This window comes from Pterocles gutturalis, unplaced genomic scaffold, assembly GCF_000699245.1.
Source record: "Pterocles gutturalis isolate BGI_N339 unplaced genomic scaffold, ASM69924v1 scaffold3620, whole genome shotgun sequence".
NCBI lineage: Eukaryota > Metazoa > Chordata > Aves > Pterocliformes > Pteroclidae > Pterocles > Pterocles gutturalis.
In genome coordinates, this window is record NW_010143121.1 from 13,349 (window position 1) to 38,111 (window position 24,763).

General features: G+C 36.2%; 1 protein-coding gene across 1 annotated transcript; it reads left to right on the forward strand.

The window, feature by feature from the left end:
• Positions 1-1,476: 1,476 nt before the first annotated feature.
• LOC104469871 (nuclear receptor subfamily 2 group C member 1-like) lies at positions 1,477-24,536 on the forward strand. The gene is made up of 9 exons (XM_010084593.1): positions 1,477-1,664; positions 4,728-4,803; positions 9,323-9,430; positions 13,874-14,104; positions 17,469-17,550; positions 20,278-20,457; positions 22,673-22,820; positions 22,920-23,010; positions 24,329-24,536. The coding sequence occupies exons 2-9, from the start codon at positions 4,750-4,752 to the stop codon at positions 24,515-24,517; spliced, it is 1,083 nt and encodes a 360-aa protein (XP_010082895.1). The 5' UTR covers positions 1,477-1,664; positions 4,728-4,749; the 3' UTR covers positions 24,518-24,536.
• Positions 24,537-24,763: the final 227 nt, after the last annotated feature.

Genomic DNA, 24,763 nt, shown 5'->3' on the forward strand with positions numbered 1-24,763 from the left:
AACAGTTGTTAGCACCAATACAGAATTCTGCCATAATCAGTAAAACTTCTCCCCATCCTCTTGGTGAGTGTTTGGCAGTATGGGAAAAACACGAAGTCCAAGCTCAAAGATCATGAAGTCCAGCATCTCAGAGATGAGACGCCATTTAGTTCTGTGTTGGGACTTGAAAAAGTCAATATCTGTTAATTGGAGGACTAACTACTAAGAGGTTGAAAAGTCTGTGCTGAAGAGTATTTCTACTAGAGAATATGAAGCTTAGCTATAAATAAGCTCATGTTTGTGAAATTTTTATAACAACACTCCTTTCCTTGCATTGTTTTTAAAAGTAGCTGTCATGGTTTAACCCCGTGGACAAGAAGCACCGCACAGCTGCTCACTCACTCCCCCCAGTGGGATGGGGGAGAGAATCGGAAGGTGTAAAAGTGAGAAGACTTATGGGTTGAAATAAACACAGTTTAATAGGTAAAGCAGAAGCCGTGCACGCAAGCAAAGCAGAACAAGGAATTCATTCACTACTTCCCATTGGCAGGCAGGTGTTCGGCCATCTCCAGGAAAGCCAGGCTCCATCACATGTAATGGTTACTTGGGAAGACAAACACCATGACTCCAAATGTCCCCCTTTGCAGGGGAACGAGAAGATGCTGAATTAGGATTTGTCTTCTGGGACATGAAGCTTTTCCCTTAAAAGAATGGAAGAAGAAGGCTTTGCCCTTAAGGAAAATGGAAGAGGAGGTGATGGAGGACCTGACATGGCCGGAAGGAGAACCAGTTGGAACGTAAACAAGGGAACGAATCTGCTAGAAAGTAGTGGGGTTTTTTTTGTTAATAGCCAATAAAAAAGTTTTTTAGATGGCGTATTCACAGTAGTAAAAGACTATAAAATTAGTTGTAAAAGAGCAATAAAGTGATTCTTCTTCACCACCTACCGGAGTTTGCTCTTTGATTCTGCTGCACCCCCTTCCTCCGTCTTCCTTCAGTTTTATAAGCTGAGCATGACATCCTACGATATGGAATATCCCTTTGGCCGGTTGGGGTCAGCTGTCCCAGCTGTGTCCCCTCCCAACTTCCTGTGCACCCCCAGCCTACTCACTGGAGGCGTGGGTGAGAAGCAGAAAAGGCCTTGACTCTGTGTGAGCCCTGCTCAGTGATAACAGAAATATCCCTGTGTGAGCAACACTGTTTCCAGCACAAATCCAAAACATAGCCCCTTACCATCTACTATGAAGAAAATTAATTCTATCCCAGCCAAAACCAGCACAGGAGCTTTGACTATTAAGGTTCTCACAATTAGAAAACAATACCCTTCCTAGAAATAGGGGGTGAGGCAAGAAGATAGATCCCTGTCAATCTCCTAATTGTCCTGTACTTTAGCTTATGGACCAGAAGTCTGTTCTACACCACTTCACCACTTGAGTGTTTCCTGTTTTGTCCTGCGGCCGTATGCTGCTTTTTCATCCTCTGTTTCTTGTTTCTTCACCAGGTTCATCTGTAAGATCCAAAAATAAGTGTGTCTAAGCTCCAAGGCTCATCTCGCAACAATCTTTAGAGCTATGGGAAAGTATGGGAGACTTCGGATGGCTTAAGATGATGTAAATTTCTGCTGCTGTGGAGAGATGTGATCTACAGTTCCCCTTCACCACTGGTACAGCCGTAGTATTTGCATGGTGATATAGCAAGTGCAAGTCATTCTTTGGGCTGAGAACTAACGTGGACAAAAATAAAACTTTGCTGCTGGCTGTGAAGTCCCAGATGTACCAGTGCTGGCAGCAGGGAGAGAGGCTGGAAGCTCAGGCCAAGAGATCAATTAGGGCTAGCCCTTTTAGTGACAGAATTGTTTTGAATAGGGTAGTAATGAGTCTGCAACATTAAAAATGAAAGACCTTTCTTCCATGTTAAGACTGTGGACAAAGTACTATGGAGGCTTGGAGAAGTCAGATCTCTTCATCTTTAATTTACTGAGTTTGTGGCAAAAATATTAATGTGTTGATAGTTAATTTAAAGTAATTTTATGGCAGAGAACATTAAAGAGAATCTTTAATTATAATTTTGCCACAGTGCCACAGGTATGATAGGTAAATTTTTTTTTTTTATTCTTCATGTCTGAGTCAATTTCTGTAAAAGTTATTTTCCAGATTTTGCTTCCTGTGCAAGTTCAGTAATTGACTGCAATCTTTTACTAGATGAACAATAAATTAAGCTTTTCTTTTCACTGTACTATATTGTTCATTTCCATGTGTTGCTGAGTTGGTGCAACACAGCTATAGCAGTAATAATTTGTGTTCAGTATTCTTGGAAAATGCTAATTCTGCAGGCCAAAACACTAGGAGTTTTAGAAAAGCATAAAATAAAGTTAAAGTAGCCATGGGCTCTGTTACTGGATATGACTAAAATTTAGAAGGTCATAATTATACTTTGTTACAGACCTGGCTTTTCTGATGGGAAAATTATAATGATGTAGTGTAGTTTCTTTCTGAAAAATAATGTAGAAAATGCTAGAGACAGTGATTGCAGAATGGAAGATGTTACTGCTGTTTCAAAAGACTGACACAGGGGAACATGTGTTCTCCATAACAGTGGTTTAAACTGCTCAAAATAAGCTTTCTTGAGCATAGCTATTTAAAATAGACATTCAGTGAAGTAAAATTTTAAAATTAGGTAATAGTTTATTGTGTCCTTGAAAATATCTGGACAGTAGACCTATATGGAGGCAGTCAGAAGATTTTGCAGCTCAAACTGCTTTCAAAATATTGGGGATTTTTTGTAGTTGCAAGCAACTCTTGTTTCTGTAGCTAAAAAAATAGTGCATTTTTGAGTTGGACAGTGTTCCAGGTGAGACATCAGGAGGTCTCTAGTCCAAAACCACACTCAGAGCAGGATCAACTCTGAGATCAGACTAGAATTTCAGCATTTTACTTAAATTACTCTTAATTTTTTGTAAGTTATCATCATATGCACAATATTTCTGGTACATCAAATTGTCTTGAAGCAGTAAGGTCTTCTGAAATAACTCTGCAAAAAGTATATCTGCCTTACCCAAAGGTGTGTCGGTCTTACTAAATAGTTCTCTAGTTTGCTTTTAAAAATGTTAAACTTTTTTTTTTTTTTCAGTGAAGCGGTACTAATTTCTGGCACTGTGTGTGTAAACAATGCAATACTTTCTTACTAATATTTTGTTCTAAAGAAGAAAACATCTGATAAAATACATTGGCTGTCTGGAAAATATTCAAGTGCTCTGTGAATAGGGATTGCGCTGCAGCTCACTGTGTGCAGAAGTGGGTTAATGAGAGTGTTCCTGCAAGGGTGCTGACATTTGTTAGATCTTTTAAGGAGATAATGCTTTTCAACATAAGCTTCAGTCCCATATGTTTTATGTGTATGACTGTCATCTTTTGTCTTAATTTAACTAATGATGCAGCATGCTGGTGGGTGATTAAGTTCTGTGGTGGCTAAGTATTTCTATAGTCTTCCCTATGGAAGCTATCAGGGTTTAGTATAGGACTATGCACACTTCCAAGGCCTGTGGTTCTTGCCCTAGTCAAAAGAGATCTCTCTTTCCAATTATAAGAGGAAAATGAGCTTTAAAATGAGGTACATTTTAATTTTCATAGTTGCTTGAGAAAGTTGAGAGGTGACTGGGGTAGGAGATAATTCCTAGAAGTTCTAGCAAAGTTAAAGAGTGGAAACCAACTAGCACAGCTTGTCTACATATGTAACTACTTTCATTAGCATTTTATGTTCTTGTATGGTTACACAGCACCATTCCTGTGTGTCAAATAAATAAATCTTTTATACTCTAAAAAAAATATACTGACAGCAGTTGTTTTTATGTTCATACAGGAAAATGTGTGTTGGTATTAAACATCTTTATAACTTTGCCTGCAATGAGAAGGCTGTATAACCCGAGTGCCTTGTAAGGTTGAAACAAAGCAAATTTAGTGTACAGACAAATCCTTTACTTTAAGAGTGCTGTCTTGGTTTGTAGAAGAAGTAGATACTACGGTGTTTTTAATACAGCTTTTGTCAGGAAAATCAAGAGTTTATGGTGCTTCATAATTTGTGTATGTTCCTTTTAAGTAATTCCTAGTAAATATTTGTAAATCGATACCCAAACAAACAAGGTATACATCTGAATACTTCATCCTGCATTAACAGAATAGTGTCTGTTAAATCTTACACAATTCTTCTTATGAGGATTTGGACTTTTTATGCTGTAACTACAGTACTGATGGCAAAACAGTATCTTTTTTTAAACATGTATATTTTCTGCCTTCCAAGTAACGCCTCCTATTAATTACAAAATTGACCTTCAAGCACTCCTGTTAAAACTAAAAATCAGCAAGAGGTTAGAAGTTAGACTTTTCCCCCTTTGATTTGCATTAACAAAATTGGTTCTGTTCCAATTTTTAAGATGTTAATTATGTCCCTGCAGATGTCATGGTCAGTAAAACACTTCTGTTCTCACAGGGACTTTATTACATTGTTGCTCTTTGGGAAAGCAGAGGAAGAAAAATAGAAAGTCTCTATGCCAGTTGAGTAAAAAGATACAGAACCTCACAAATAGAAAATACATTATTACTTTTACAGAATAACTAAACTTTAAATTCTGCAGGGATTTCACCTTCAGACAACTATGAGCATACTCTAGCTTATGTGAACCATATTTTCCCCAAGATATTTCTACTTATGAGGCTATAGAGGCTAAGCATCTTCTTTCCTTTCTTTGACAGGAAATTCTGGTGGTTAAAGATCATGGCAACCATAGAGGAACTGGCCCATCAAATTATTGAACAGCAAATGGGAGAGGTACATAAGTTTTGAGTCCTATTTAAGAGACATTGAATAATAAAATATACAGACTGATATGTAAAAACCAAAATCACAAGAGAAAATAGTTTTTAGTACACCCAAAGCTTCTGGAGACTCTCCCATGGAAGACTAGAACTTGTCCATTTTAAAGTTATGCTGCAAAGTCTGTTTTGCCAAAGTTTGCAAATACAGAAATGAAGCTAAGGAAAATCTAACAGTGTTTCCAGTAAGTGACTACCTTTTCAGCTCTGCTTTTTGGGCCTGTAGTTGTCTTCAGAGAGCCATCTGGTTGTATAATTGCTTTACTCACTTTCGGTTACAAAATTTACAATCAAGAGAGTTGTCAGTACCTAACATTTACTTTCCAATTAAGCAATTGCTTCAGTTGTAATTTTTGTTTTCACTAGTAAAGGTTTGCCATGCTCTTCACTGTAAAATATTTGTTGGTGTTTGGTATAAGTCAAAAGGAAGATTGAACTCTTGTTTCTGCTAACTTCTGGTTTTCATTTTCTGTAACCTGTGTGCAGAGTCTGTGTACTGCAGCCAGAGAACTTCCAGAGATGCACAGATAGTTTGGGAGTGTGGATAAAAGTATACATACTTCTCTAGAAGGTTTTGTCATATCACAGTCTATTTAAAATTAGCACCACTTTAAATTAGATAGGAGCAATAACTTATTTATCTTAAATAAATGGTATTTTTTAGCTTGAAGTATCCACTCTTGTTTTCTTGTCTAGACAGAGACTTGCTTTTCAAGTAATTTTAGTTCCTCTCCATCTTGATTTCAAGTAAAAAAGTTGGAGGGAGGGGTGGTTAATTGTGTTCTGTATAAATTCTTACAGCTTTTATTGTTGTAGCATCTGATTGTTGCTAAGGCTATCTAAAAGGACATAAGTGATTTATGTGATGTATGGTGTTTTGTTTCTTTCACTTGTCCTCTTTATAGGTAAGAATGGCATGTCTAATGTAGTTTGGTTTTGGTAATATAATTCCTTGTGGAGGTCTAAATAGGGCTGTGTTTCCTATGTAATTTTTTTTTTTTTTTTAAGTACAGGCTAGTCAAAGTTAGCTGAAGTGTGTGTTCCACTCAGAAAAGAGGATGGTGTGATGATGGTGTTTTGCCTCCGTGAGGGTTGTTTATTAGTTTAGTATCTTCTCATGACTTAGTGTCTCAGTGCCATGGAGAGGGAAGGTTCTTTTTCTGTTTCTTACCTTATTTAACATCCACACTAGCAGCAAGCTAACCCAACCAAAAAAAGTGGAAGGTTTTCCGCTGGGTTAGTGTGTTGAATAAGGTCTGAAAACGCTCTAATGAGTGCCAGAGCCAGCGTAAAGGAGATGGCTGGTAGCCAGAGGAAGTCGGGGGACAATGCGCAGCAAGTGGAGGTGTGGCACTGCAGAGAGCTGTTGCCTGTTCCTGTTCATGGTGACACTGCAGCCTTAACAGTTTTCATCTATTTCTTTCTCTCAGCAGTGCCCTTTAGCAGGGTTTTACTGAGCCTGAGACCATCACATCTTGTTTGGCAGCAGTGTGGCTTAAGCATTCCCCAGTCCTCAGTTAGCCACTTATTCTCACGCTATGCTCATCTGGCTCATGTTTGTCATTGTGTGATAGACAAAACTGGAAAAAAAAATTTACAGGAGAGTGGAGGAACTTCCTCCCAGTTGGGGTTAGTTCCCTTATCTGGTACAAGGTGCAGCCCAACTTGGCACATGGTTAGACGGACTGAAAAGCATCTCCCAGGGCAGTGCAAGGTGGGACTCTAAGCCAAAATTACTGTCAAAGGTGCATGCCATGCATGAGTTCACTGCCTGAAAGGTGTAGTCAGCAAAGAAAGTGGTCTTACAGCCGCCTTCATGTAGTATCTTACATTCCTACCTACTGGCTGTTATAGCTTGGTGCTGTTCCTATTTGATGTAAGCATTGAAAGCATTTTTTCTAGCATTTGTAATTCTCTTGAGTGTTGAAATAGTTAAATGGAATTTACAAGAAAAATTTACATGAGTAGAACAAGAAAGGAAAACCACAGTTGTTCCCATTCTGAGGAGAATGGAAAGGGCTCCTGTGTCTCATTGAAATAATGGTCAGAAGTGTTCCGTGACATAAGTTTTAATCTCTTTATAATATTAATTCTTGTTCATGAAGCATTTTAAAACACAAAATTATCACAAGCAATTTTGTGATGTTCACAAACGTGTTTTTGTTAACAAAAATTGTTCTTTGCATAAAAGCAAAACTTATTTAAAAAAAAAAGAATTTGTACCATGCCAGTATGGAGCACTGCACAATGGTTATCTTTTCTCACATTCTGCCAACTGGTAATCATGTTTTGCTGAGTGTGAGATAATTCATATTTCTACATCAAGATCACATTCTTTGATTCATGTAGGGAAGTTGTCAAGAGCCTGCAGCAACCTACTTTCTTTAATCTGTGGTGTGGTACACTGAGTATATGGTGGTTTGTTTCCACAGTCCTGCCAGGTAACAGTAACAGAGGAAAGCTATGTATTTGTTGAAAAAGAGTCTGTCATACACATACAAAACATATTTTTTAACAAATATTGCAATTATTCTTATCAGCATTTTTTTACCTGCGGTAAAAAACCTATTCTTTATAGAAGTAAAACTGTAAAGCTGACATTTTGTGGGGTTGGAGAGTAGTTTTACCTTACACAACATGTAGATCATGACATTTTAAGGGAGCAAATGTAAAACAGTCCTGGAATATGTAGCTTGTTTTGTAAAGCAAAGATAAATTCACTTAAAACACCAATTGCCTGTAAATTACAATGTGTACATGTCATTTTAAAGACTGATGCAGAATTTTAGTGCTTGAAAGTATCTCTTTCAAACTGTAAATGTTGCTGTAAAATTAACACTTCTTTGTCCTTTACTTAAGCAAAGAAGTGGATTAATTGTTTGAATATGGAAAGTATTCATACTCATGAAAAATCGGGTATTTTTAGAAAGCAGTGTTCGAAAGTGGCTTGGGCAGTAGTTTGACTAGCATTTATTTTGATGCTGCTGGCAGCTGAAGCAATCTCCCCAGTGGCTTAATCCCACTCTCTCATTTGCTCTGATGCGTCTGCTTCTGAGCATTGGGGAAATCTGGATTGAAGGTTTGATCTGTGCTAAGAATAGCCTTTGTCTGTCCGTCTGTTTGCTGGGCTGCTTTTTAACCTGCATCAGTGTCCTATTCCAGATCACTGAATGACTATCCAACCAATTTCACCTACCAAACTGAAGGGATAGGAGCAAGTAGGTTATAAGAGCTGAGACTGGTTCCAAAAGTAATGCCTTTTCTGGTAAAATTTCAAAATCATCTTAGGCTGATGGGACCTTGTAATTCTGCTGTAAGGGGAAGTCTGACCCCACTGTTCCTACCTCTCCTCATACTCACCTCCAGCTGTGTGTTGTTGCCTCCTTTCTTCTGTTGGTACTGGCATTTATATGGTGGTGTGGTTGCAAAATCAGGAAGCTGATCCAGGAGGAATGAAAAAGCTCTCAGCCTGTTATGAAACAGTACCTTTACTGTGATACATATTCTCTATATTGATTCAGAGGGGGGGCACGGACGACAGTTGAAAAGGGCCATTTTTATAATGGTGTAAATACTGGAAATTATTAATACAGAACTGCAAGACGTTCCGGAGTTTTTGAACTGCAAGAACTTCAGGGAGTTACTTGGGATTTTAAGACAAAAGTTTCACTTTGATGGTATTTGTAAACTCTGTGAAGACAAACTTCCTTTGTAGTGCAAGAAGTCCAGCCTTTCTGATCAAGCCTCTGTAGATAGCAGCTGTACTTCGTAATTTTTATTGACAAATAATGAGTAGTACCTTCTCCCATATAACTTTGACTATAGCATGTGAAGAATTTTTGAAGTATTGATAACTGTTAAAACACTTCCAAGAATTGGGTTTGAGGGCATCCACACAGAGATTTAAATTTAAGGTACACTACTTGCCAACTTCATGCATTTAATTAATTTTCTTTCTTGATAGTTCCCCAGTATAGAATTCTGTTCTGTTTTTGCTACTTTAGCAGAAAAACAAAGCAGAAAAAGCCAATTGCTGTGTTTCCTCACCAAAAATTCTTTTGCCAGTTTAAGTAAGCCATTAAGGTAAAAGTATTTTAGTGTAAATGTAGCACAGCTATGATGAAAGGTATTGTGTCTCATGAACAGCAACAGTAATAAATATTCAGTCTGATTGGCTTACATGGACTCATCAACAATGAGTTGTTTTACTTAACGTGTTTCTGAATTTCACATTAGAAGATATTTCAAAATGGGTTTAAAACAGTGAAGCAAACAATTTTCTAACTAGCCAAATGGAGCTATTAAATCAGATTACAAGCATTTGCATTCTTTATACAGTAAGAGTGTCAGACTTTCCAGCTGTGCAGAGAAATCAGAAGTTGGTGAACCTTAAGGTTTCATCCCTTAAGGTGTCTGTGTCTGTCCTTCAGTTACTATATCCATTGTCAATCCATTACATTGTTTCTTCTTTCTAGATTACCCGTTCCCAGGGAGCTGTTACGCAAACACTAATGGATGGGACACCACAACGAATACAGATTGTCCCTGCAGATTCAGGCCTCTCTTTACCACAACGTATACAGGTATGCTTCATCTGATGTATTTTAAAAGCAGATAAGAACTATTAATTTCTGCCAGTTTTTACTGGTTCTTTTTTTTTTTTTTTGCATCTTATTTTTGGTTCTTTTTTATTTGCATCTTATTATTTGCTTGAATGTAAATATTCAGCCCTGGGTGGCAGAGACCATTTCTGTATAAACAGGAATAAAACATAATTCCAGTGCTTCCCCCTTTTTAATTTTTTTTTTTCTCCTAAGAATTTTAAGATTAGAAAAAATTATAACCACTGAACAGAAGAAACCTTCTCCCAATGCTGTAATGATATTGCTCTTTAAAAGCTGAGTAATTAATAGATCTGGTAATTCAACTGGGTTGTTGAAATATTTTATATTTTGGAGTAGGAAGAGAGAAATACTGCATTGTATCATTGATGTAAGTCATGAAAAAGTGCAAGGCAACCTAATGTCTGAGAAGGCTACTGGTTTTTGGTTGTCCCAACCAATGTTTTATGTCCTGGAGTGCTAATTCATAGCCTGGCCAGGTCATAATCTCCAGTTCAAGTGAGGTATGAAGTTTTTGGCGATGTAGGTAGTTAAATCAACGTAGGTACATGTGTATGTAGATTAGGAGTATTTGGGGCATGGAATTATGTATTTTATTACTTAAAAGTCAATGCAAGTCCTTGCAAGCATTTTGTATTTATATTTGTAAATTTCATCCTAGAGAAAAATAGCAACTGCAGAATAAGTTTTTTAAATATTCTCAGATACATGTTGTTGCATACAAAAGCACTAATTTAAGCAAGCCAGCTGCTAGTATAGTCTTGGCTGCTTTTTCTTTTGCTGGCTTCACTCTTCAACATTTTCCACATTTTTTTTTCCTGTTTCAGTGCATTGCGTTCAAGCTTTCAACCTTCCGAGACTCTTCACAATACTGATCTTTTGTTTTGTTTTATCACCTGTGCTCTAGTCATCATACCAGTCTTATCTATCCAGTAGATCTTTATTCTTTCAGTTGCCTCCACTCCTTTTCTACACTTTGTGTGCAGCTGTACCTTTTATTAACTAATTTATGTTAAACAGTTAACCACCATCTCTTTATCCTCTTCATTGTCAATACCTGTATGCTATAATGTCCCTGTAATGGGAAGCCATTTAGTGTAATTTTATCATCAGGGTCTGAATGTGGGATGACAACATAGAAACCCCTGGACCTTATTGTTGAACAGCAGAATGGTTCTGTTGGTTCAAAGCCAGTGGCAGTTGGTTCTAATCCTTCAGTGTCAGCTTTTCTGGTGGGGGGAGAACTAATTTTGATTAGGCACTGTAATTACTGCAAATTTGATGAACATAGAACTGTATTTCTAGGGACAGGGACCTTTATATAGTTTTTAATTGTCTCGTAGCTGGAAGATCACTTGTTTCTAACCCAACTACTTTGTCCCTTGTGTTTTTTCACCACTCTCATTGATTCTTGCTTCAAAATGGATGGTAAGCACTTCGGGGCAGTGGCTGTCTCTTGATATATGTGGAGCAACACTCAGTCCGAATTTTTTTAATAGGAACACAGAATTATTGAGGCATTTAATTTATTAAAATGATGTTCAAATGGAACTCAAAACTTGTTAACGGACAAGCCTTAAAAGCAATAAAGGAAACACTGTCCTCCATTATCATCAGGGTGCTTAAATGAAATACATGGGGGAAGTGTATTTTTTAAGCAGACAATCCTGAATTAATATATTCCTGTTTTATAACATTATCCTTTTAGTGATATTGAGTTTCAGATTGTTTTGTTAAGGAACATAATGTGTTGTTACTGAGCCCTGATGGATTCCCTTCGGAAGATTAGTGGGTTTCTTTTTCCTCAGATGACTTTTTTTTCTTCTCAGCATTTAGGTACTGCAAGTTATTGTACTTTGGTGGACGATTTTCAAAGTCCCATTGTGATTTAGGTGGAGTTTTTGCAGGTATACTGCCATGAGAGGTCAGCTGCAGACAGACTGTGCTTAATTGTTTTAACTACTTTCTCTTATGCCTCTGTCAGTTGTCAAATGCTTGACAGCTGCAGAAACCATTTGTGGAGATTGAATAGCTTTATATGGATACTAACATAACACTGTACCTACCATATAATGCAGTGAAAACTACATGGGCATCCTGCTAGAATTACAGAAAGCCACTTCAAGAATTGGGACACTATTTGTTAAATAGGAGGTGACGTGAATTGTGTAAAGTAGCGATGTTCTTCTGCCTGCTGTCCTGCCGTATTTTTCTACAAGTATATACCTTTTAAAAATGCAAAGCTAGACTGTAATATGAAAGCAGATGATTTAGCATATATATCCAAAAAATACTTTCAACTTTAGTTCAAATTTGTATCTTCACTGTTTGAGTCAGTTTTATGCTGTATTTTGTATAAAGCTAACTAGATAAAGTATATGCCTTTTTTGATGTACAAACATTTGCACTTTTAAGTTTTGACAGGGAGACAGATTTTAGATAAGAGTATTTTTCAAAGAGCAGCTCCTGCAATACAAGAAACAGCACAGTAGTCTATGTTTGGCTTTTGTACATGTATCATGCTGTTGCGGATAATATGCATGGGATTTTTTCTAATCCCGGTAAAGTAGATGTGTTTGGAGAGAAGTGGAAGGGAACATCATCTACTTTGAAAATAGCCAGAAATGACACAAGACAAATAAAGATTGTAAAATGAAGATAAACAGAATGGAAGGTTAACCAAAGAAGGGAATTAAAAGGGCAAGGAAGTTTGCCTTCTGAAGAATATAGAACCAACATAAAGGAATTGAAAGGAGAAATGAGGGACTGCTATAGTTATTTGTGGTCCCAGACATAGGCATATCAGAGAAAACTGGAAGGAAAACCCTGTATTAATAATGTTGATAACTACTGTAGGGTTTTTGCATTGTCTTCCCACCCTGCTCTCTAGATCTCCATTTATGTTCTTTTTGTATATATTTAGCCTCTGGAGTTTTATCATCTTACCTGGACTTCTCTCTTAAATAAGCTTTTAATTTTGTTTTGCAATTAAAAAAATTGAGATTTGAGAGATTATAATGTTAATAGCAAAAGGCCACCTGAAGGAAACATCCCTTTTGTATATTTTGAAACTCATGATTTCTGAATATTTGAAACTGGCAATACTGATTTATTTCCGCTGAAATTAGGTACTCAAAAATTTATATTTCTCACTCCTTCTGTTTTTAAAGCATAATCTATACACAGGTTTTTGAAACAAATTTAAATATATTGAAGGTGAATTTAAATATTATGAAGGTGCAATAGCGAAGTCGATAAAGACTTGTGTGAAATTCAGTTTCTTTGTGCCCCTGTTCTTCATCTAGAAAATATAATTAATATTGCTGCCCTAATTACATGGAACTAATTATGTTAAGTGTTAGATCATGAAATAAATAATTTCATCAGTAATAAGGACCATATAAATGTTAGGAATGGATAGATGGACATTAATATTTGGTTACAGGTTAAAAAAAATTATTTGAAGTTATTTTATTGATCTGTAATTCAAAAATAGTTTGCAGGAAACAGTCTTTGTAGGATGGTTCTCCTTAGTCTCCAGAATAAACAAGGCAGTTTTCCAGGTAGACATTTTGATGGAGAAAGGCAGAAAGTGACTAAAAATTAGATTTGTAATGGAAGATATAGGGAATCTTTATTATTTTCTCTGAGGATTGTAATCTTCTGACAAAGTTGGCAAAAAATAGTTTAGTGGAGGATTATTTAATAAAGTTCTGGTGTATTTGTGCAAATGGAAAGAACAGTCGGTAGGTCTATTCTTGATTGTGAAATGAAACATGAAAATAAGTTTTTCCTTTAAAAAAAAAAAAAAAGAAAAAATGTCAAGGAGAGAGTTTGTTTTATTTTATTTGGGAATATATATGTAAAAGAAAAAAAAGCCCCCCCAAAAATTAAGCCTAAAATGTATATACAGGTGCATGCAACAAGATTAATGCTTTTCTTGCTGTTTAATGCTTACTTTTTTCATGTGGAAGTCTAATTTGTGGCTTTAGGAACGTTCTTGTTAAACAGCCAAATCTGGGAGGTGCTAAGCACTTCACATGGTATGCAGTCAGTCAAGAGTTAAGATTTCTTATAAGCTGACGGGTCCTAGGGCTCAGCCACAGAAATACATGGAATTCGGGGTGCTAGAATTGTCAAGGGTTTCAGTAGTGTTGTAAAAGCACAGGCCAATTGTAAAACTTGGGTATGAATTCAGGTTAACTTCAAACACACTTGGTTGGAGCATGTTTCAAATACAGTGAAAATCCAGGTTTCACCTGAGTTTACTTCACTCTTGTGTGAGAGAGGGGAGACGATCCTGCTTCGCAAATGTCAAAGACAAAATTCACATTTTCTTCAAGTGCCCAGATTGGGCCCCAAAAGGTGAACTTACATTACAATTTGAGATAAATGTATTATTAGATTGTCACAGATCAGCAGACGGGCCAGAAGATTCAGATTGTTACAGCACTTGATCAGAGCTCAGCAGGCAAGCAGTTCATCTTAACAAATCATGATGGCTCTACCCCAAGCAAGGTGATCCTTGCCAGACAAGATTCCACTCCAGGAAAAGTTATCCTAGCAACTCCAGATGCTGCAGGTGTCAACCAACTGTTTTTTGCATCCCCTGATATATCTGCACAACACATCCAGGTAGATAATCCACTTTATTTCATAATTTTGGTTCAAATGGGAAAAGAAGAGATGTATTATTTCCAAATATGTCTGTCTGGGTTCTCCTTTTTAAAGTTTTTTTTAAATGGTGTACTTTTCCTTGCATTAGGACTCAGTATGGATACTTTAAAATTATGAAGAAAACTTTTCTCTTTTTTTTGGTAAATTCATTACTTTTAAAATTTATATCCTGGCTCATGAGACTAGAAAGAATACTATTATTTTTATTGTCTTTTCCAGCTCCTGCCATACCAACAGTCCTTTATTTCTGCTTCATTAATTCTCTATATGTTTTCATATGTTGTTGAAAACATACCCTTTTCTCCCTTGTCTTTGTCATTTAACATTTCCTTCTGCTTGTTCTCTTTTTCATAAGCTGTTGTAACTATTTTTCAGCTGTGTGAATTGTTTCCATGGTCATTTCTCCAAGACTATGTAGTAGGGAAGTGCATTACTCAGTGGGGGTAGGAAAATAATGCTAATGGGTTTGGGTTTACTAATGTGAGACTGGAACTAGTCAGGGTTGTAGCTCCCTAAACTGGTCCCTGGTGCACCTTACTCCCACACACATCGTATGTGCTGCTTCCTTCGTCCTTACCCTCCAACTTCCAAGCTTTCTGCCCCGTGTCCTCATGTGGCAAGGATGGGATGGCACTGATGTGAATTGTGTGAAGAACATGCGTAGGAGACCTGGGAGATGTGAGCTCCTTCAGGATGAAGTAGATTACTGCTCTCCACCTAAAGCATAATTACTGCATATAGTTTACCCATGTACTTTTACGCTGCTGTTAAAATACATCAGTGTGATAGGCCAGGCAACATTAGGATGGCTACAGTCCATTTAGTCCAGTATCTTACACTTAAACGATAGCCAGAAACAGTTGCTTAAGGAAGAATATTAAAAACTGGACAAATAAATAATGATTCTTCTGAGCATATCCTTTCATTTCCCAGAGTTGATGGTTTAGAGCAACCTCCTGATTTGAAGATGGCAGTGAGACCATCATATTTGATAACTGCTACTAAAGTTTAATAACCTTTTTTGTTATTTATATAGACTATATATCCTTTGGTCTGTATAATATCCTACAGTATAATTGTATGTTGTGCAAAGAATACTTTAGTTGATTTGATCTTCTGAGAGAACTACTTGATTAGGTGTCTTTTGCACTATAAGAAGCAGCTATAAAGGATTCTATTGTTTTTATAAATCACTATTATATCCTCTTTCAAGTAATCTCTTTTCAGCTGAAGACTCCTGATCTTTTCAGTTTGTGCTCTTCTGGAAGCTAGTGCACTACTCTGATTCACAGGTTGTACAAGCTTGAAACTTATCTCTATATTATGTATTATGTTTTGGTTTGTTTTTTTTTTTTTTAACTCAGATCTTTGCAAATGGACATCCAGGTCCTTGCTCCAAATAATTTGATTGCTCTGAATAGGGGAGCAGTAACGAAAGTCAATCCTGTTGAGAGGCATTTAAGCATGTTTAGTGGTATCATACATTTGTATTTTAATGAAAACCTCAATGAAAGCATGAACCAGATGAGAAGTGCAACATGCTGGTTTATAGAGCATAAAAGTCTGGACAAAAAATTAGAAGCTCTAATTCTCGTTGTGCAGTTTGGACAAAATAGGTTAGACAACAGAGTATTCTGTCACTTTAGATAAGATTTTTCTGTTGTCAGTTAATATGTTCAGGTAGAGATTTTTTTTCCTCACTTAAACTTGGTGAAATACAGAGTACCATTCATTTGTTGTCCTAGCAACTCCAGGATCTTCTGTATTTTCTCCCCTAAATTATCTTTTCATCTGCAATTTCATCTTTTTTGTTGTTCTTCTGTAGCCTTCACTTGAAATGCCCATTCATTTCCTCCGCAAAAACCTTCTCCTGTATTGTATCTTATCTTTACATTGACTCATTTGGCAAGGCTCTTTTTCTCATCATCTGTTTTACCTTCAGTGATTCTTCTTCATCTTAATAATAAATTTTTATTCTTCATGTTCAACGTTAGTTGATGAGTTCTCTGAGTCTGGGATCCCCTCATGGGCCAAATTCTGTAGTCCTTCCTCATGTGGAACTTCCCATTTCAGTGCAGGTTTAATTTATGGAAGGACTTTGAATTTGTTTATATATATTTTATATAATATCATGAAAATACATGATGTTAAGAATGGAAATTAGGAAGGAATGAAAGGTTAATATTATTTTAACTTGTCAAGATTATTTTTATTAAAAAGATATTATATTAAAAGAAAACTTAATGGGTGAATCTCAGAGACAGTATTGTTAACAAAGGCTAACTAGAAAGAAGTATGCTTGTTAAACATTCCTGTATATATCATCTGTACTATCTTCCAAACTTTTAAAAAAAAGGTGATTTCTTAATTTTCTCCATAGAAGGTAGGGTACTTTCTCTTTCGCTAAGTTATCTCCCTTTTTATCAGAGGTCCTGTTTTGAATATGCAAAGCAAGAATGAGAGAGTGACTTCCCATTAAGACACAGTAGAAGTTAGAAACTCTTAAAACTTCTAAACTATAATCTCTTTTTCAATGGGAAGAATAATTTTTTCTTTCCTGCTTTACATAGTTGTGAAGATGATGTTTGTTTGTTACTCATGATATGTGTGTTCCTTTTTTAAATTGATTTTTTTCTGTGCTTTATTTATGTCACAGTGGGATAGAGTTTTTAAAGCTCAAACAGAAGGCTATAGCGCCTACCCTGTACTGCCTGGTTTCTAATATTGTGTGCATGATGAAGTTTACAGGTGCTGGAGATAAATGAATGACACAAAGCAAGAATACTGTAATAATGTCAGTCTGTTACTGAAAGCCAAACTATATACCACTTGATACTTAATAGTAGTGTCCAGAGTACATTTTCTGTTGGTCCCATCGATGTGTATTATAAAAAAAGGAGCTAATGAATCTGATTGTAGATTTAGTAGCCTTTATAAAGGATTTTTTGTTCCATCTGTCTCTTTTGTACTATTACAAGTCACTAGGATATAAGTACAAAATTGAACAAAAGGTAAGACAAGGGTATGCAGATGCTAAATGTTTTTCAAAATGTCAGTCCATTCTGCAGAGGTCATATTTAGATTAATGAAATCTTGAATTCTTTCCGAAGTATTACAAGTAAAACTTTTGTTTCATCCTGAGAAGGAACACAGTGGCATGGCAGTAGCTCCTTAGAGTCTGTGAAGACTGTAAAATCTAGTCAAGAAAACCTCATACTTTGTAGATTTGGTCCCCTATCTTAGAGAAGAAACACAGGTATGAGATTTATTTTAATCTTTCTTGATGGTAAGAAAAACGAAATTCTTTCACACTTTTTTCCAGATTTTAACAGACAACTCTCCCAATGAGCAGAGCCTAAATAAAGTGTTTGATCTGTGTGTTGTATGTGGAGACAAGGCATCAGGTATTTACTTTTTTCTTCCCTTTTTTTTTTAAGATGGTGCAATTTTATGAAAGCAGTTTAAAATTCTTCTGAAGCTATATAACAGTTTGCATGCATATACATACATGTATACACACATGCACAAACAGAAAGGATACACTACTCTTTCAGTGGAGAATTACATTAAATGTTACTCTAATGTCCATGGGTGGGACCTATTTATTGTTGTTTTACATCATAAATTTAATGTTTTCTACCAGATAATTTTTGCCTTTTTTTCTTAGGCTGATACATTTTAGTTTCTATCATAAAAATTTGGCTGATAAAATTACTTAAGGAACAACATTGAGAGTTTTTTCTTTCTTAAAATAAGGTTGTGCAGTGAACTGCACAACTGCACAACTATTGTTGTCAGGTTCTCTTAAAGTGTATGAGAAACCTGTTCGTTATTTTACTTATGAAACCAGCAGGCAAGGGAGACTTTGCAAGCATATGAAAAAAGTGCTAATGTGAGATTTATGCAGGACAGTTAGTTATTTGAAGAACTGTTACTAAAATTGTAAAAATGCATTATAATTACAATTAAAAATAAGCTTAAGAATGGTGTATTCATATATTGCCACCAAAGTAGAGTTGTAAGGTAAGAGAACAAAAATGTTTTATGCACTACATTTTGTGCAATGATATTAAGAAACTGGAAAGAAGTATAGCAGGAGCAGTGCACTGGAGGATGTCTCACACATTCCTTTTGCATGTGTGCCTGCCATCAGGTGTTCCAGATCTGTCAGAGTTGGAATTACTGCCAGGGTGTCTTTTTTATTAAAGAGAGAGAGAGAGAGAGAACTACAAGGGCAGTTCCTTAGCATGGTTTAGCTGAAAGCTCCTTTTTCTTTATACTTTATTTGTTACAAGTAAGAGAGATGAGACATTTAACTTTGCTTTTTGCTTACCTACCTAAAATTAGACGAAATAGGGAAGTGGTTGCTCCATCAAAAGATTCTTATGGTTTGTCAATTAAGTCTGTATGATCAACCTCCAATAATATCAAAATTATGACAACTGCAGTTAAATGCTCCTTCTGGAAGTGATGGGAGTGAAGTGTATGAAAATGGGGGGGCAGGGGAAAGAAGTAATTAATGTTAGGATATCATAATAAAAAGTAGTAGGATGGGAGCAAACTTCCTAGAAAATAAACCCAATTAAAATTCTTCTACTGCAGCAAAGTTGAGCATTAAAAATATAGTTCCTAGAGCTCTAAATATGAATCAGACTTCAGCCATCTCAAAGGAAACTTCTGGCAAACATAAGGCAAAGATCTGGCTGGTCTGCTCCAATTGGCAAAACTCCTCTGGCTCCCCAGTGGAGGGCCAGAGTATTCCTTGAGAGGCTGGAGATCTCAGGAGCTGTTCCTCCTGTCCTGTCCCAGGGATATCGAGCAGTGATAGTGAATTTGGGGAGAGTGTCTTGTTTCCCTGAGCAGCTGCAGGTTCTGGGGAGCCTCCCATGTGAAAAACAGTATCATGCAAACTGCTTTGTGGTCACCTCGAAGCTTAAGTCCAAGAATCTACATAAAAGAGCAGGTGAAGAAGCAGCCCAGGCACTTGGCAGGATGGAAATTAAGTGTTCACAATCTAGCTGCTGTTAAAATGTTACGCTTAGTGATATTCTTTTAATATAAAATAAATTTTCATAAATTCCACATTAGGAGTGTTGATTGTGATAAAGGAATCTAGAAAACCTATCAGAATTTCTAGAAACTTCAGGCAGGCAAGATTCATGTATCTGAAAAAAAGTTTGTGAGGAGTGAGGAAAGAATCTAAAAATAGATTTTCCCTTACATTAGTTCGTATTTGAGATTTATTACAGAAATATGCCCTAGTTAGTTCAAAGAGCAGCCTTGGTGCCTCTGCAGTATGTATTTTGAGTATTTGTCAGTGATCTTCAGGTTTAGAGTTTTTTTTTTCTTCAGAATCATAGAAGTAAAATTCTTGGAATTGCCAAGCATGCCTTAATCAAAACCAGTACTTTTTAGTAATATTTGTGTTTTGTGCTATAGCAGAATCAAAACAATTAACTTCTGAAAGTTAATTTTTAAAATAAATTTTAAACTTAACTTTTTTCTGTAGTATATCCTAGAAATTTGTATATGTTAGAAAATTCACAGAAGAACTAATTTTCTAAAAAACCTATTTAGCTATTTTAGATTATTCTCTCATTCAAGTTTGACTGGAAGAACTTAGAATGTACCATTACCCTGTTAGGAAAATGAAAGGTGAAAGTAAAGCTTTGAAGTGATTACCTACTGTTTGAGCTTTCCATTGGTTCCATTAGATTTAATGCACACAATTTTGACAGCTGCATTTGTAATGAACAATAACAGGGCTTGGCTGTAGGGACATTTTAAAAAAATTGCTAAAGAATGTATAAATTAAAAGAGTTTCTTCTGTGTTCTTGCTAACCTGTTTCCTCTAGCTTTTTTTAACATTGCTGTCAACAGATTCAGCAAGAATTTTATGAGCAACTTACCTATTTGTAAAATTTGTCCTTTTGAACTAGAAAAATGGTTCACTTGCTTTTTTATGTTGTTTTGTAGCCACAAGATGTTTTAAGATCTGTAACCAATGGGGGGAAAAGTGTTCTTTTTCTGGGTAAAATAGCAAATACTTTTGTTTTTAATAAATATAAACTCTAAAAATATAATATTACAGTGTAAAATTAATGTTGTGATTTATGTTGTTCTGTGTCTAGGGCGTCACTATGGAGCAATAACTTGTGAGGGATGCAAAGGCTTCTTTAAAAGGAGTATACGGAAGAATTTAGTTTATTCATGCCGAGGAACAAAAGACTGTGTCATTAACAAACACCACCGGAATAGATGTCAATACTGTAGGCTGCAGAGATGCATTGCATTTGGGATGAAACAAGATTGTAAGTCTCCATAAGTGTAGCTGGCAGCTTCTACAAAAGATGTGCTTTTTATTAATACAAATTGTTCAGTTTTTCTATGTGTAAATTAAGCTATTAAATGTTTTGAATCTTTCTATCTTCTTGTAACTTTTTTCACAGGTGAGATTGTTGACAATTTCTATTCACTCTCGGCAAAGCTCTGCAGAGACAGCTATTCACAAGGCAGAGATCCATAGTGATCTTGAGTTCAGTTCTTACAGATTCTTGCAGTTTTCAAGTTCCTTTTTAGATTTACATGTATTTGATGTAGTGATATTGCAATACCACAGCAGTATCAGAATACTAAATAAGCAGAAAATCAAGCAATAGATGAATTCTTCAGCCCTGATACCGCCACACTGTTGCTATACTCACAGTCTTAGTCTTGTGCTCAGCTCTCTGCCATCCAGCAATATTTTGCTGACCCTCCTGAGCCTCTGTGGACATTCCCCTCCTTACAGCCTTGCTTCTGTCAGCAGAAGCCAGTAACACTTTTCCAGCACAGAGGAAATGAATTCAGAAAGGGAGGAAAAGCTGGGGGGTTAAAAGTGGATCTTTACCCCTTTACCCTCTAGTTCAGCTGGCAGTACTTTGGCCCCTCCACAGAAGAATTTTCAAGCAGACCAAAATCGCTGGGTTTGGGGGTCAGAAGGCAGGAAAAGGATCTCTCGGTCATGGGGGAATACTGAGCGGAGGAGAAGATTGTTTTGGGATAAGAAGTCTCCTTCCTCAGTGGAAGGGGGAAAGGAAAGAAAACTCAGCACCATCTTGTGCTATTGCTTCCTCAATGGGGTTATTTGTCCCTTGAAGAAGTCTTGACCCTTTCTTAGCAAACTCAGATCCAGCTAGCGAGCACGGAGTTAATGAAGGAAAAGACTTTTGCCTCCATCTCCCAGCCTTTCAAAGCACCATTTGTGGGTTATGGGCTAGCTTTAATGGCATTGTCAATACTTGATGATATTATGACTTTTGGTTTTATGGTACTTATTAACGTAAAAATTCCAATATCATCACAGTCCCGTACTAATTTCAAGGCTTTTCAATTTTTTCTTCAGTTAAACATTTTCCAAAACTGCATAATTGAAGAAAAAAAAGGTTTTTTCCTATTTGCCTTTGCATTTTAATATAATGAACATTCAGGATTCTCTTTATAGGCTTAAACAGTTTCTATGTCCAGTAAATACTGAAGAGGCTCTGCTAGCTAGTAGCTAGTGCTTATCAGGCTGGTGAATTGATGCATATTTTAAATTATGTATAGGCCTGGTTTGTGACTCTTTCAGTATCTTATTCCAATGTATAAAATTACTTGCACCACTTTAAAATTGTGGAAGAATAACTTACTGCATGTTTTTAAAATATTTGTCTTTGTAAATACCTTTTATTAATTAAGTTTTACAGTAACAGTGTTTTGTCATTGTTACATTATTTGTCCAGAAATTAAATTTCCTTTTAAACTTTTAAAATCAAACTGTAAACTGGTTTCTTTTAGCTTTATTCCATAGAGCTAGAGAGTTCCCCATAGGGTATAATACTGTAAGTTTCATTTTAATGGTCTCTAATTGATCCAAAGCAAGGTGATATATCTGTAGGCTGACGCCCAGATTCATTCCACCTAGTTTCACAGAGCTATTCAAATTAAAAATCTTATTCTCTGAAGTCAGTGATTCTGGGTCAGGATGTTGCCTAGATCTTAAATGGTCTGAATTGAACTTTGTCAATGTCCCTTTCCCTCTCTATTGTCAAAGCTTCTAACTTGGGAAGCTTCTTTAAGTGCATGAGGTTATGTGGGTTCAACCCAGACCCACAATAAATGGAAAAGGGTGCCATGAGTCCTTTAGGAATGAACTGAGAGTGTGGGATGGTGAAACTGAGAAGCAGGAGCTGTAAGCCTCCACTTAAGGATACAAATTAAAAGTAAGTCGTAAGGGGATTTTTCCCTTATTTGCAACTTGAAAAATTCAGTGTCTATATGTTTGGTCTCAGACTTTGACTACAACATTATTTCATTAAGAACAAATCAAATCGGTGTGCTGGTTTTTACCTGAGTTGTTAGCCTATTGGGTATGGGATTTTTTTTTTTTTTTTTAGTTGCATTCAGAATTATTATTAAAAGTGCATTAAATAAAAAGAGGAAAAAGGATTATTTCTTGGTCTGTAATTTGGGATGCGACTTCATAGTTGCATATTGTTTTGTTAGCTGTGCAGTGTGAGAGGAAACCTATTGAAGTGTCAAGAGAAAAATCTTCAAACTGTGCAGCTTCCACAGAAAAGATCTACATTCGTAAAGATCTTCGTAGTCCATTAGCGGCAACTCCAACTTTTGTAACAGACAATGAAACAGCAAGGTATGTAAAGTCTACTCAGAAGCAGCTATCTCTGTTTCCTGAAACAGGATAAATTAATTTTAAAATTAATCAAAATTAATGTGTGCTGTTTTGTGTCAGATCAACAGGTCTGCTGGAATCGGGAATGTTTGTTAACATTCATCAGTCTGCAATAAAAAGTGAGCCTACTGTGCTGATGACTCCAGATAAGGTATATGATGATATGGCTGATACATTGAGTTGATTGCTGTAATTGTGTATGTAGGAGGGAAGGGTGTTCTGTTTTGTTGCACTTCTGTTTTGTTAAGTTCATTTTTGAAACACTCCTTTAGAACATTAGCCAGTGTTGCAAATGCCTTGTCTTCACAAGAATGCTTCTAGCCTTGCATAGTAAAAATTCTAAAAACTCTAAAAGTAAATGCCTTCCGCTGTTCTTTGAGAGAGCTTGAAGGGCTGCATTATTTTTCTTTGTTTTGGACAGTCCTGACACTTGGATATTTCTTTTGTACCAAAAGAGTGATGTGTTTGCAAAAACTCACATGCCATTATCACGGTGCGTTTCATAAATACTGTTAGGTTTTTTTCCTTTGAATCACTAATTTTTTTTTTTGCAAAGCTTGTAAGAACTATCTCAGCAACCATTGCATTTCTGAGCTGGTTTCCCTTTGTTTCCATTTTGTTACACTTACTGATCCAATAAAGCCATGTGATAACTTCCCTATGCATGCACAGTAGGAAGCTTTTGTATTTTTCTAGCTGATATTAAATGATCTCATGCTGTTTTCATGCATTTTACCTTGCTTGCTCTGTCTGCAAAGAACCACATCAAAAGTAGTTTATTCCACTTCATTTTTCTGGCTTTATCTGTAGAGTATGACAACATAAGCTAAATGACATGTAGTGTGCTGGTGTTAGCAGCAGCATACTTGTCTTTAGTCGTGCACTTTCCTTTTTTTTTTTTTTTTTTTTTGTGGAGCAGGGTGGGAAACGTGTCTTAGTGCCTTTCTGAGTTGCTGATGACTACTGAATCACCTTGTTCCCTTGCAGTTAAATAAAGACATAAAAACCAAAAAAGCTGCAGCAGAATTCTTTTTTAGCTCACTTTTAAAGGTGACTTTTTATCCATTCCTTCTTTTCAAACATTCTCCTACCCTATTACTACTGACTCATTTACACGAGGAAGGAAGGAAGATGCTAAAAATATGATCTAGTGCAGTCTTATAGTCCTGGTGACTGACTAGTGAGTGGAGATGAGAAATTCTCTTTCTGCACTTGCTTACCATCTGTAGCATTCTTTCTGAAAGAAACAGATAGCTATTACTTGTAAAAGTAAATGTCTAAATATTTCATATTTCAGAAGCAGTGCAGTGTCTAATTGCTGCATTATGATTATCCATTTACTGAAAACAGTAATTTTCTTACAGGTCTATTCACACACTCAATCCTTCATTTGTGTGAAAGTTAGATTCTTCTACTGCAAATTAACTGCTGCCAATATGAGAGAATTAAAGACTTTACTTTTCCCTTAGGTTGAAGCATGTCAAGGAGATTTAAGTACGCTGGCAAATGTGGTGACTTCATTAGCAAATCTCAGTAAATGCAAAGACGTGTCACAAAGCAGTACAGAGTTGTCTATGATTGACAGTTTAAGTAATGGAGATGCATCGTTATCTGAACTCCAGCAAGAACAAGAAGCTAGTAGTGATGTTACAAGGTAAGGCATGTTACATTTGAAAATATAGGTAATTTAACTGCATTAAAAATAACAGCCTGAGCTCATGTAAAAGAGAAATCTTGTAAGATTCTTCCAAGTGAAATCATAAGGAAATTCCAATTGAAAAATAAATACTTTCCGTTGTTTGTACTTGAAAATAATTTCAATGTAAATCTCACAGCTGATTTTCTTACCTTTTGGTTGTCCTTAACATGTCTTAGATCTTGTACTATAGTCTAAGGATTTTGTA

Excerpts from the sequence above, each read along its gene's own strand:
- LOC104469871 (XM_010084593.1), top strand. The coding sequence starts at position 4,750 with ATGGCAACCATAGAGGAACTGGCCCATCAAATTATTGAACAGCAAATG. Across the intron at positions 17,551-20,277 it reads ATGTGGAGACAAGGCATCAG|GGCGTCACTATGGAGCAATA; the intron begins GTATTTACTTTT and ends TTCTGTGTCTAG. Across the intron at positions 22,821-22,919 it reads ACAGACAATGAAACAGCAAG|ATCAACAGGTCTGCTGGAAT; the intron begins GTATGTAAAGTC and ends GTTTTGTGTCAG.